Source organism: Budorcas taxicolor, chromosome 1 (genome assembly GCF_023091745.1).
Source record: "Budorcas taxicolor isolate Tak-1 chromosome 1, Takin1.1, whole genome shotgun sequence".
NCBI classification, from domain to species: Eukaryota; Metazoa; Chordata; class Mammalia; order Artiodactyla; family Bovidae; genus Budorcas; species Budorcas taxicolor.
In genome coordinates, this window is record NC_068910.1 from 213,355,932 (window position 1) to 213,370,054 (window position 14,123).

Below are 14,123 nucleotides of genomic sequence, written 5' to 3' on the forward strand. Positions count from 1 at the left end.
CTTCTCGATTGGAGTAGAAAGCTTGTGTGTCACTTTCAGTAAACCAGATTCATGAGGTGCTGAGAAGTTTAATGTAGCCTGTTAGACCCCACCCTTTGTTTTACAGTGAAGTAGGGATTAAGGTTTTATTGGAATGTATCCAGGCTGCCAACTTTTGACTGTTTTTCAATGCTAAGATAGCCTTTGATGTTAAATATGAAGATGTCAGCTGAAGAATTGTCTATTTCAAATGTGAGGAGAGAAGGTAAAATTCAGGAGAATATGTGCTCTCCGTCCACCAGTTTTGGGCTTTGGGTTAGGTCAGTCGATAATACTTCCTAAAGTGTAGTGACTTTGTAAGATACACAGTTCTTTAAAAATCATCTTTTTTGCTATGTGTGCATGATCCTGTTTCTCTCATTATCTTTAAATGTTTATTTTCATTTGTACTTTAGTGCTTTCAATTTTTAAAAGTCTTCAAGTGGACATCAGCAGTTTTATGTTTTTCTCCTCTGTCAGTGATTCGGCCGCATATTCTGACATGGACTCAGACATACATTCATGGGAATCGTTTCTTTCTGATGTTAGAGAAGAAATTGAGAAAGCAAAGGTAAGTTATATGGTATTTTATCATTCTGTCAAAATCTGAGGGTTATAATTCTAAAAGAGGTAGTGTCATACTGAAACTTTCTTTTTGGGGCTGTTAAAGACTTTTTTTGTTGTAATTAAGACTTTTTCATGAAAGACATATTATCTTGTTAACTATTTAAGCTCAGCCCTTGATTGATAAGATAACAAAGTTATGTTTGATAAGGCTTAGAGCATTCTAGTTAATAATTAGAGTAATATTAGAGTTAATTAGTTAGAATTAACAGTTCTAGCTATTTTGAACTTCTTTCCTTACAAGAAGTAACCTTGCATCCCAGTTATATTTCTTGGGAAATGGTTGAGCATTTGTTATGTATGTATAGTAAGGGGGAAAATAGTATTAATGGACAGTTGTGGTTTTCCTTGGAATTTGTTAGAAAAACTTAACATTTTCCTTTCTACCTACAGTCTCAGTTTGAAGAACAAATTCAGGCAATTAAAAATGGTTCTCGGCTCAGTGAACTTCCTAAAGTGCAGGTTTCTGAGCTTTCATTTCCTACCTGTAACACAGTGAGTCTGTTACATCTCTTTTTTTTCTTTTTTGAAGGAAACAGAACTGAAAAGGAGTGAGGCACAATTTCTTTACTAGCTGGCCACAAGTAGTTTGTTGTTACTGGTTTGGGAGTGGGCGTGAGCTGGGTGAATAATTACCTTACTGTCTGCATCAGGTGCTAGGTGAAGCCCTCATCAGAGTGGCCCTCATTTGCCCCTCACCCCATGACCCTTCCATCTATGCGTTCAGCCTCAGCTAAGGCATTAGGCTCTGGAGCTGCAGTCAGAAGCTGATCTTGAAAGTGTTTTTCTTCTCAATACTGTGCATTCTTAATATTCAAACTTACTGTGGATTCATTTGCAAAAATAGAAATAAAAAAAGATTTAAAATGTTAAAAAGGTTAGCCACTTTGAACTGCATAAAATATTCTGTTGAGCACCAGTGTTTTCAAGTTCTTACAACACATACAGAGGGGGAAAAGCATGAGATCTCAGTAGAATATTTTAGTGTTAATATTTAATTCTAGTTTATGTGATTTTATAAATGACTCAAAAGAATTTTAAAATTGAAAACCTTGGGAACTCTCAGGGTGCCCGGGGCTTGAATAATTAGAACCCCTAAAAATGGTTTACTTTGTGTGTCACATCTCCGCTATTCATTCATCGGGTATTTAGTGGTGATCAGATGCGGATTAGATGCGGTCTGTGCCCTCAGAATGCACATGGGTTTGGGAGTGACTTCAAGCCCATTATTATAAGCAGAGTGCGCCAAGAACATAGAATGCCATGGCAGCAGAAATCAGGGGGAACTAACTTAACCCCAAGGCCTAGGCCTCAGCAGAAGCTCCCTTGCTGGAGGTCTCAGTGAGCCAGAGATCTGGAGTATGAGTTCACCAGGCAGAAGGAGGGAGAGAGAGAGAGAGAGAGAGAGAGAGAGAGAGTGAGAGAGTGAGAGTGTGTGTGTGTGTGTGTGTGTGTGTGTGTGTGTGTGTGTGTGCGCCAGAGATCTGGAGTATGAGTTCACCAGGCAGAAGGAGGGAGACAGAAAGAGAGAGAGAGAGAGAGTGTGTGTGTGTGTGTGTGTGTGTGTGTGTGTGTGTGTGGAGGGCTGTGTGGTGTGATGTTTCAGGGTCAGAACGTTCAGATGGAGGAAAATAGCGTATTTGGAGGCTAGAAAAAGAACACCTTTCACAGCTGTGAAAGAAGTTCACTAGGACAAAGGGGACTGTAGGGAAAAGATTGTGATACCGTACCCACGGGCCAGAACAAAGGGAGCCTTGTTCCATAAGGTGTGTTCCGCAGTGTGGACTTCCCCTCAGTTCACTGAGCAGCCAGTGTAGGTTTCCAGTTAGGAAATGACGTCAGCCTGACTGCAGTGTGGAGACCTGTGGGAGAGGGGCCCAGGCGAGGGATGTGCAGCGGATTGGGTGCAGCTCGCCGTCCCCGCTGGGCCCGGTGAGAGAGGCAGCGGGGCTGGAGGGAGGAGAGCCGTTTCCTGTGTTCAGGTGGTCTGAAAGAGGCGCTGCCTGTGCGGTCAGGGCTCAGCATGAGTGTGTCAGGAGTGGACGCCAAATCTGGTCTGTGTCAGGTGGCGCCAGAGGAAGAGCAGGTGAGGAAGCCTGCCTGGAGGCTGTGTTTGCAGACAGAGTTTGAGTGCCCTTGGAATCACCCAAGGGGAGCTGCCTTTTAGGATGTTTGGATCTCAGGAAGGTATTCTAGAGTGCAATCGTTTAAAAAGGGGGAATTATTTGCAACAAGCATGCAGTCGTGGAGGTGTGAGAGCGGGTAGCCTGGGTGCAGACTGGGGCTCTGACAACATAAGGGGCCTCAGCCCTTTGGCGTGGGCTGCAGAGCTTCGGGGAGAGCCCAGCAGGGCCTGGCAGTGTGGAGCCCTGAACAGCTTGTTTTTAGAGAGTCAGTTACCAGTGACTTTTAAGGACAATAACATTTAATTTGTTATAGTTCAAGTTCTGTGCACTTGAGCAAGCAGGATTCAGTATAGTTGTGCTTAATCATTAGTCTTTGTTCATGGATCTAACTCTTAGTGATCAGCTTTTGTGGTGTATTCCTCTCAGATTCATCCTAAATTACTTCCTGAGTCTTCAGGCCAGGATGGTCAAGGTCCCTCCACTTCTACAAGTCATGGGACCGGAGACCAGACAGCAGCTCCTGAGGAGTCAAGTCTGGGCTCTGCCGCTGACAGCCCAGTGGAGTCGCCCTTCTGCAGTCATAAAGCCCCCCAGCTGCCAGAGCGTGAGGGCACTGGCCAGGCAGCTGGGCCAGAACCAGGCCTGGTGGCTGATCAGAACTTACCTGTTGCTCCAGAGCGTGCCACTCGTCCAAGCCAGTCTCCAAAGAAGCCGTTCAATAGCATTATTGAGCACCTGTTGGTGGTGTTCCCTTGTTACAGCAGGTACGAATCTAAAACGTCAGCAGCACTGGTAAACGCTTTGTTGAACTGATGTTTCCTTATCAGATAACAGTTTGGCCAATTAGGAGCTGATGTGGAAAGTACTGTGCAATTATTTAACTCAGAAGGACAAACACCGCATTTGTCTTCCTTTTGTAAACATAAAAGTGAGTATTTTCAAACAGATTAATCCACACTCATCACAACCCATGGCAATTTGCTAAGATTTGGATGAATGCAGTAACATGCTCCAGCACTAATTATGGAATCAATAAATGAACTTCAGAACATTAGTTTTGTATCATTTCAGGGGGAAAAAAATCTCACATATATCAAAGGCAGCAGCAGCAACTCACACTTTGTTGAACAGCCCCTCTGGTTTGTTAGAGGTGTGAGGTGAAGAGACTGGATACAGCTTGCCAGTGAGTAAGGTGTGTGAGCATGTTGTGGAGGGAGAGGTAGGGAGAGCTGATTTACAGTGTGTGTTAGTGTCTGCTGTAAACAAAGTGGATCGGTTAGACAAACACATATGTCCTCTCTTGCAGATTCTTTTCCATGTGGGTCATTTCAGAGTATTGCGTAGGCTCCCTGTGCTGTGTAGCTGGTCCTTATTAGTTACCTACTCTATGTATAGTAGTGTGTATATGTCAGTCCTAATGTCCCAATTTATCCATCCTCCCTTTCCCCCCAGGTAACCATAAGTTTCACATCTGTGACTCTTTCTGTTTTGTAAGTTCATTTGTACCATTTTTTTAGTTTCTGCGTATAAGCAGTGTCCTACGATGTTGGTCTTTCTCTGACTGACGTCACTCAGGACAGCCTCGAGGTCCATCCGTGTTGCTGCAGATGGGGAGAGCTGCTTTTAACTAAGGCAGCCAGAGTCATCAGTTGGGCACTTCCGGAGTGCTCCTGCATCAACCTCTGACCTCACTCTCCACATATGTACGAGGGGGCAGAGGGACTCCTTGTCTCAGGCCAGAGGGAAGGTGAAGTGGAGGGAATGTCTCAGGGATACAGTGCAGAAGAGAGGAATCCACATCCAGGAATGATCCTCTGCACCTCCCGTGTTACTTCTGTCTGTGACACAGTATTCGTCATAGTCTCTGGGATGAACTTCTGAAACACAGTGGTTAATTATGATTGGCCAGAATTAATGTTTTGTGCTTGTCAGTGGAGCCCTGGCCACTTGGAAGTAAGTGTATCTTGTCTGCACATGGACATATTTAGCGTAAGTTTGAGAAGCATTGTAAGTTCTCTCAATAGCAATTACCATGCAAGTTAGTAAAAATAGTCAAGTTGTAATTACCAGAAGTACCTTACAAAGAAAATTGTTTGCAGTCCTGTCTGAATTTGGCAGAATAAACATATGTTGCTTATGTTAACTTGCTTTTCTGCAAGTTAAAGCATATGAGGTATTAGTGCTGTAGATACCAAGTTCCTATTGATTAATGATATAATCACATCTACTGCTACCTGTGAAAAATGCAGGAAAACTGTGAAAACTTTGTCAGATCTTTGTTATTTATTTATTTTTTTGTCAGATTTTTAAAGGGAGAAAGTAAAAAAGTAGTTTGTTCTTAGACATTTTATTGATTTCAAGTCAGATCCAGTGGTGTCTGATCATTCAGTGATTTTGCTTAAAGCTACAGTATGTCCAGGCTCTTAAGAAGTCAGGTTTCTAAGTAGGGAAGGAGATCTGAAATGGATCTGTCAGGTATGCTATTACTTTGAAAATATATTAAAACAAATATTTTAGCAATAATGTTGAAATGTTCACAATGCTTTTTTTTGAAAGAGTGATTTTGCTGCTTTTACTACAGTTACTGTTGTTTACAAATGAATTATTTGTGTATTTGATTTCATTTCTTTTCAGCTGCTGGGTTGATACTGGACATAATATTTCTTCACAGTAGAAAACTTTGATTTTGTCTTGACTTCCCCACTTTCCCTTTTAGCACGGAGCTTGCTGGTTTTATTAAAAAAGTTAGAAACAAAAACAAGACCTCTCTGTCTGGATTGAGTATTGACGAAATTGTGCAAAGAGTGACACAACACATCCTTGATGAAGAGAGAAAGAAAAAGGTCAGTGTTTCATTTAAATTCATTATATACTCCAGTTTCTTCCTGTTTATAAAATGTGAGAATTGTGGGGGAAAATGTTTCCAACAAAAGATGGGGAGCAATGTAGTAGACAGTGCTGACATTTTGGGGTAACTGAACTTGCTTCCCTACTATACATTCTGGCCACAGCCAAATCCAGGAAAGGACCAGAGGCCGTCTGCACCCAGCTCTGCTGTTCCTGCACCCAGGGCCGCCCAGGACCCGCCCTCCGTGCTTGTCGGAGCATCACCCGAAACCAGGGGGCCGAAGACCGAGGACGTCGCTGTGAGTGCTGTGTGCGTGACCGTGGCATTCCCTCTGTTCTGTGAAGAGCAGGAAGAAGCAGTTGTTAGTCCATGATGGAGCCTCATGTTTTTCATTTCTCGATGGACTTTCTTTGAGCTTCCGTTAGAAGCCACGTTTAGGTGACTTGAGTGTTCGGTTAGAGGAGCTGGTGACTGTCGAGGTTCTCCCCACCATTGTGGGGACTTCAGGGCCCCTGCATGTGGGGACAAGAGGCGCAGTGGCCACACCATGGACACGGGGCCTGTAGACGGTCAGATCTGTTCCTCACATCAAGTGTGAATAGTTGGCAGAATTGATTTTTGACCGGTTTTCTTCTATGTGACCATAGGCTTTGGAATCACACGAACTTGGTTTCATCACTGATAACACTGTAAGGCTGGATCATATCTGCTTGTTGAGGTTGTTGTCTGGATGAAGTGCTGTAGTGGGGTTAGCAGGGTCACGTGCTGTTCTCGGAACAGACTGGCTGCTTCCCTCCCCTCCCCTTCATGCGCCTGGGGACGGGGGTTGGAGGCATGCTGAAATGGACTGAGGTTGCTTTTATTTGAGACACTGATTTAAATTGTTTATTGTCCTTTTAGACAATGAGAATGTTAGTTACATAGAACTTTCTATAAAATACCATTATATCTACGATCTCAGTTGATAAGGTATTATAACTGTCTTTATGAATGAGGAAACCAAGGCACTGATGACTCATGCTTCTGGCTGGCGTTATTTCCTTTGATTTGTGTGTGCGGCGTGTAATCCCCTGTCGTCACCCACACGGACCTCACACACGGGGGACCATGCAGTAGGCAGTGAATATGTGGGTGGTAGGGAGGCGGTCCCCTGGGTGGCTCCCACCTGTGGGCTCCAGGGGAAATTCTGGCGTAGATCACATCTTCCCCTTCTGTCCAGCTTCAGGTGAAAGTAAAATGAGAAGAGCTGCAGGCAGAGTGGGGTTGGCGGTGCAGGACTGCACGGAGAGCACTGGTTCGCTGACCTGACCTAGGTCGTGCCTCCTTCTGTGAACTTGTTTTTGTCCCTCCCATACATTTTCACTTTTCACCAGCCTTTGGAGATTTTCCTTGTCACATACACTTGGGTGCCAGAGGGAACCCCTGCCCCATTGAGAAAGCTTATACCGTGCAGAGCATTCCTGCCAAGCCTGGCTGGAATCCACTCCCTCTCAGGGGTATCCAGCTGGTTATGTGCTCTGTGGCCCAACAACCAGACCGGCTTCTCAGCATTCTCACTGATTTGTGTGTGAGTGTGTGAGTGCGCACATGCACACTCGCACACTTATTGGCCACCCCGTTAGATCATAATCACCTTTCAAGGTGAGATTACTTTCTGCGTCACAGTTCATGGTAATAAAGATGTGAAAGCTGACTTATAAGAAAAATATGTATTGAAACCAAGACTTAATTTGCTAATCATAGGTTTTTTTTTTTTTTTAAGTAACGATGTTTTGTATTTTTAACCACAAAACCACAGAAGTAATGTGGTTCTTAATAGAAGAACCTTCTTTTATTAAGAAGGTTCTTAATAAAAAGAACATATAAAGAACCCCCAACCCACCCTGTAAGGGTAACCAGTCTTATCATATTGATGCATTTTTTCTGAACTTTTTTCAAAAATCTTTTTGTATATGTGAATTTAGTCAAAACCATGTACATATATTTGTGTTCTTTTTACTTTTTCACTCAGAAGTACATTGTGCCGAGCTTATCATGTTGGGAAGTAATAACTTTTTTTTTTCTAAACTTTGTGCTGTGCTGTGCTGTGCTTAGTCACTCAGTTGTGCCCGACTCCCTGCAACCCCATGGACTGCAGCTCTCCAGACCCCAAGGCCACATTGCAGAGGCCTTGACCTGTCATTTCCCCCAGCGCTGTTGCCTCCAGTTCTCCCAGACCCTTCCCTGGGGGCCACAGAGGGGAGGGGAGGTGAGGGGAGCGAGATCGCGTCTGTCCCATCACTGCCTGGTGCCCAGTGGTGGCTGCAGTGCCCTGAGAGGGACAGAAAAACCTGTTCAGCAGTTGCGGGATTCACAGCCTTCGGGCACTGCCCTGACCCTACACCCTGGCCATCACCCACTGCCGGGGCTGCATTCACTCACTTTCTGACAGTTCCCAGAGCCTCCCTTTGGGGCCAGGTTCCTCACTGGCTGCTAAAAACACACGGAAGCAAAGGCATTTCCTGCCTTCAGGGTTGCTCAGAGTTGAGGGGGGAGTGAGAGTCAAGGAGAAGGCCGCGGCATGGGGCGGGTGCTAGGGGCTGCAGGGAGGCCATGGTGCCCGGAGTCCTAGGGTGGCACCGGCTCCGCTTCCAGACGAGAATGCTATCTCTGTCCCCAGACTGAGTGGTGGGGCCGGGAGCCCTTCCACTCACCTGTGTCCCCTGACAGGGATATTGCTGAATGAGCCATCAGTTTGTTTTGATTTGATTTATGCAAGTAATCCCGGAGAAGGCAATGGCACCCCACTCTAGTACTCTTGCCTGGCAAATCCCATGAATGGAGGAGACTGGTGGGCTGCAGTCCATGGGGTCGCGAAGAGTCAGACATGACTGAGCGACTTCCCTTTCACTTTTCACTTTCATGCATTGGAGAAGGAAATGGCAACCAGTGTTCTTGCCTGGAGAATCCCAGGGGCGGGGGAGCCTGGTGGGCTGCCGTCTATGGGGTCACACAGAGTCGGACACGACTGAAGCAACTTAGCAGCAGAAGCAGATGCAAATAATCCACATTCATAGAAACTTTAGAAAAATAGCAAAGAAAAAGTTAAATCTCTCAACCCAAAAGTAGTCAGTCACCATCATTAACATTTTATATCTTTCCAGATTCTTTTCTAGGCATCTCTATATACAGACATTCTATCTCTGTTTAAAAACTTAAATTATATAATTATATTATACCTACTGTTTTGTTAGCCTACTGTTATTCAGAGAGCTTTTGGGACCAGCTTTCTATACCTGGTGGCTCAGATGGTAAAGCTTCTGCCTACAATCCGGTAGACTCAGGTTCGAGCCCTGGGTCGGGAAGATCCCCTGGAGGAAGGCATGACAACCCACTCTAGTATTCTTGCCTGGAAAAGCCCGTGGATGGAGGATCCTGGCCAGTTCATGGGGTCACAGAGTCGGACACGACTGAGTGACTTCACTTTCACTGTCACCTCTGTACCAAGGATTATGGAATTCAGTTCCATAATTTTAATCAGCCCCACGATAATCCATAGTGTAGAGGTGTCATAATTTGTTACTGTCTCCAGCTGTTAGATAATTAGATGAATAGTTAATTTGTAATATGCAGCTAGTACCATACTTCAGGTATGGAATGGGATAAATAGGTATTTGTAGTATTTTAACTGTGAGTGAGTTAACTGTATAAATCATGATTTTTATCTGAGAAAATGAAAACTTTGTATTTTCCTAAGAAATGTTACTCAAAAATAAGTTGTTCCCTCAGTCTGCTTAACTGTAATTGAGAATAATTTGCACCCTGTGCTACAAAAGTTTTGGAAAGCCAATTGTGGGAAGAGCCCTTTATTAATGGGATACATTTGTTTCCGCAGGTGTCCTGTGCCAATTCCTGTGAAATGTGCCAAGAAGCATTCAAGTCCAAACACGCGCGTGAGCTGCAGTGTGGGCACAGGCTTCACAAAGGGGTGAGAGTTCTCTGTGGCACTTTTCACGCCACGCATCCTGACTGTGGAGTGTTTAGAAAAAAGAAAGGGACTTTTTCCCCTAGGCTTCAGTCCTTGCATCTTCCAAGCAAATTCCAAGGGTGCTGTGTGCGTGGCCATCATCCCCCTCCCCGAGACTGTGCTGGGGGAGGGGGGTGGACTCTGGGCCTCTGGCGCACTCTGCACGGTCCTCTCCATGTTGGGTGGGGAAAGCACTCCGCTCTCTCAGTCGCTAAAATTCAGAGAGTGTGATTTCCTTACAAGCTCTTACACGCCCTGTCAAACAGATAGACGGTGAAATAGCTTGTCAGTTTAGTGCAGTGTGTGAAGTAAGTTTAACACTTTAGAGAAGAGAAAGGAAACCTGACAGGCTTCACTGTGCCTGGGGGATTCTGGCTTGGGCCCCTCCGGGATGGATGTTAGCTGTTCTGGGGTTTTGGGTGCTGTGAGCACTCATCCTGCACCCCAACTGCTGGATTAGAGCCCGTGCCATCTGTGCTCTGTGAGTGTATGAATCCCTGAGAGAAAGGGCGTGCACTCTGTGTGTGTGCACGTGCGTGTGCATGCGTGCACTGAGTCGTGTCTGACTCCTTGTGACCCCGTGGGCTGTAGCCCACCAGGCTCCTCTGTCCATGGAATTCTCCAGGCAAGAATACTGGAGGGGTTTCCATGCCCTGCTCCAGGGAATCTTCTCAACCCAGGGATCAAACCCGCGTCTCTTGAGTCTCCTGCATTGGCTCGTGCTGCCAGAGTCCAGGCCGACCACAGTCTCTAGTATGCCTGTCTCTTTCCTGGGCGGGGGTCCTGCCAGGCCGACCACAGTTTCTCGTGTGCCTGTCTCCTTCCTGGGCGGGGGTCCTGCCAGGCTGACCACAGTCTCTCATGTGCCTGTCTCCTTCCTGGGCGGGGGTCCCGCCAGCCCAACTGCAGTCTCTCGTGTGCCTGTCTCCTTCCTGGGTAGGGGTCCTGCCTGGGCTCTGAGCTTACCGCACTTAGCTCTGTAGCAGCAGCAGGCCAGCCACTGTGTGTGTGCAGACTGGGGAGGGACAAGGAACAAGACCGGGCAGACGGGGAGTCCAAGGGCCTGGAAAGTGCCAGCCTCCAGCAGTCAGAGCAGCTGAAGCACAGACTGGACTGGAGCAGAACAGGAAGGGGAGGCACAGTCAGACCCTGAGGCTTCACGGTCACATCCTGAGGTGTGAGTCCTTGTTCTTGGGGCTTGGTCCAGACTCCTGCCCTGAGCAGGCTCTGGTGTCCCTGGGTGTTGAGTGGCTCAAGGTCCCCCTGGACGTCACGGGTGATAGCTTACAATGAACAGGGTCACATTCACGGCCTCTGAAGGAGAGAATTTGGTTTCCAGGCCAGAGATGAGGTTTGATCACTCAGAGGTTTTGTGTAGCAGAGTTTTATTACAGTGAAAAAGGGACACAGAAAGCTTCTGAGATAGACCTCAGAAGGGGGTAGAGTGCCCTACCCATCTGTCTTAGCAAGGCCTTATATACGTTTTCATTTGGTTACCAACAATAGAGAGGTCTTACCAGACCCACTCCCACAACATAACTCTTAAGATAACAAGTTTAGTCAGAAGGTTCTTGTTAAGAAAGAGAAACTTGTCTTCAAACAAGATACAATGTTGTTACATAATCATTAGTACAGAGCTTAAGGAAAAACAAAGGGCTTCCCTGATAGCTCAGTTGGTAAAGAATCTGCCTGCAATGCAGGAGACTGTAGTTTGATTCCTGGGTCGGGAAGATCTCTTGGAGAAGGGATAGGCTACCCACTCCAGTATTCCTGGGCTTCCCTGGTGGCTCAGCTGGTGAAAAATCCTCCTGCAGTGCAGGAGACCTGGGTTCGATCCCTGGATTGGGAAGATCCCCTGGAGACGGGAAAGGCTACCCACTCCAGTAGTCTGGCCTGGAGAATTCCAAGGACTGTATAGACCATGGGCTCACGAAGAGTTGGACACGACAGCAACTTTCACTCTCACTTTTACGGAGAAACATCCCCTGAGCAAGATGATTTGTTTTGTTGTGTAATCATTAGCTCTGGGCTTAAAAAACGTCTTATAAGATGAAGAAGTGTAAACAAACAAAAAACATCTCCCTTTTTGAGGGCCTCAGACTCCAACCTACCTAAGAGAGTCACTCTCTCACGGTGAAGTCGCTGTGTCTGCCGAGGCGAGTGGCGCAGGAGAGCTGAGGTCCCCAGGCTCCTAAAGGGCCAGCTGATTGTCTTGTCTCATTTCAGTGCTTCAAGCAGTGGCTGAAGAGCCAGCGCACCTGCCCAGCCTGCCTGGGTCACGACCTCCTGTCAGAGGAGTAGTAGCTGCCCTGCTGGAGGAGGCCCACCTGCTATTCTCGGCAGCTACAGCTCGCGCTGGAGATACGCTGCTTGTTGAGTTGGAAGACTAGCAGTGTACTCCCTTTGGTATCAAAAGCAGACACCTGAAGCTTCTTTGCACTCTGTGTCGCAGTGCTAATAAATGGAACTCTTTAATACAGCTGAGAGTAAGTAATTTCCCAACTCTGACTAGATATACAGTAATTGCCAAGTGGTGGCTGATAAAATCACGTGTAACCCCTTCCTTCTGTAGTTGGGGCTGCTGCAGAGGCGCGCTCTGAGATGGAAGGAAAGGACAGTGAGTGCCTCAAAGCAGGACTCGATTATCAGCATCCTTGGCCTGCTAAAGTGCCCCAGGGGAGAAGGTTTTTGAGATTGGTATTCCTGAACTTACGCCTACATTTTTCCTCAAAGATTCTGTGTTTTAAAAAATGAGCTTAAGCAGACCACCTTTTAATAGGTTGTAATGTTAATATTGGCTGATTTCAGACCAGAAGATTCAAGTCTCCTATTCATGTGATTTTTCATTTCATTATTTTTTCTTCCCAGTAGATGTGTAAGTGCTTGTTTTCCATCTTTCAAAGACACAATGATTTTTGAAAATCAGTTACAAAACCCTTACTAACATCAGCCAAGACTTCTTAACCCCTGAAGTCGAGGCTCCCTCGTCATCATCCCACCCCCGGGTCTGGAGCGGACTGTTTTTGAATACCTTACTGTTCTCGTTAGTGACCTCTGTCCCCCTCTCTGAGTTAGACAACAAGCTTTTGGGTATCTGTCTGGCACACAGCAGCAGCTGAGGGAAACAGTCACTATCATTCCCTTTCCTTACCCCACCACCAAAAAGAGACACTTGTATAATTAGACAGTCCTGAGATGTTGCTGTTACAGCCGTTCGTGTTTGACATTTGTGTAGAGTAATGCATGCACGCGTGTACTGTAGCCTGAGAACAAAACCGCAGCTGCATTAGACAAACTGCTTATCTTCAGTGACTTATAGACGGTAGTAGACATAGAACCATGAATTCCGGGCACATTCCATCTCTCTCAAACCGGAAGGACCAAAAAGTGTTTTCCCACGCGTTCTCTGTTTCCCTCAGAAGCTTAGAGTCCCAGGTTCACGTGCTGACGCAGTCGCCTCTGTCTGCTTTGCTTCTCCCTCAGTTTTGACGTCTTAGTGACTTAGTGCATAGACGCTTATTCCATATTTTGAAGCAGGTCCCTAAATCATTGTCTGCATGTTCAGAATAACTGAGGACTTGCAGCTATGAAGGTACACAGGGACCCGTGTGTAGCAGCAGGCACAGCGGGAAAGGAGAACAGCTAGAGTGAGAGGATGTGTTCGTGCATAACCTCAAACTGTTACTTGTGAACATGCCTTACACGTGTCCTGTGTCGAAATAAAGAGCATTCTAAAATAATAGCCGTGTTATCCATTCTTTGTCTAATTTAAAGCAGTCTGCTTGAAAATTCAAGACATATATTATGCTACCAATTTAAAAGGTGATTTGTTTGGACAGAAGAGCCACTGTACGTCTGAGGAGTCTAATCAAGAGTTCCAAGGGCATTTTCAAAACTGGATCTAAGCATCCTTTTGCTTAATTAAGTAGAGGTTGCTAAACTCAAGTTCACAAGATTGGCTGTTGAAATCTGTGAATGGAAAGACTAGACAGAGATGATACAGTTTACTATTCTAGGCTAGGATGAGAGGTTTTTCAGGCGAATACGTATGAGAGTGTCCAAGTTAACCAGATTGCATTTCTCACTGCTGATCTCTGTGAGGCACTTGGGGAGGGTTAGCAGACTTCTGGTTCACACCAAAATGACCTTGATACATGGTCCTGTCCCAGAGCCTGTGGCGTGGACCAGATACCGCCCGTGGATGATGTAGGTTGGACCAGCTTTTAGGGACCTTTTGGTCCTTGTGGATACAGGGCTGCTGAGGCTGGTGAAAAACGGGCTCCCTGACAGAGGACCTTCTAGTCTGCCGAGCATTAAGAGCCGATCCAGGAAAGCCCGTGTTATCAGTCTCTGTCTTCAACCTGATAGCGTTTAATTCAGAGTAGTGTATAACTTTGAGCAGTGACTATTCCTAAGACTTTGGATTATTTTCCCTGCTGAAAAGTTTATGCTATACATAAGGCATAATCCAGTGCAAAATTGAAATGTTACCCTAGCATTG

At 45.9% G+C, this 14,123-nt stretch overlaps 1 protein-coding gene across 1 annotated transcript in view; it reads left to right on the forward strand.

The window, feature by feature from the left end:
* Positions 1 to 13,341, forward strand: part of TTC3 (tetratricopeptide repeat domain 3) — a 125,439-nt gene extending 112,098 nt beyond the window's left edge. The window contains exons 40-46 of the mRNA XM_052645052.1: positions 499 to 589; positions 1,036 to 1,137; positions 3,195 to 3,532; positions 5,485 to 5,611; positions 5,780 to 5,914; positions 9,491 to 9,583; positions 11,849 to 13,341. Coding sequence (XP_052501012.1) covers positions 499 to 589; positions 1,036 to 1,137; positions 3,195 to 3,532; positions 5,485 to 5,611; positions 5,780 to 5,914; positions 9,491 to 9,583; positions 11,849 to 11,923 — 961 coding nt within the window. The 3' untranslated portion in view covers positions 11,924 to 13,341. The remainder of the gene's footprint in view (positions 1 to 498; positions 590 to 1,035; positions 1,138 to 3,194; positions 3,533 to 5,484; positions 5,612 to 5,779; positions 5,915 to 9,490; positions 9,584 to 11,848) is intronic.
* The last annotated feature ends 782 nt before the right edge of the window (positions 13,342 to 14,123 follow it).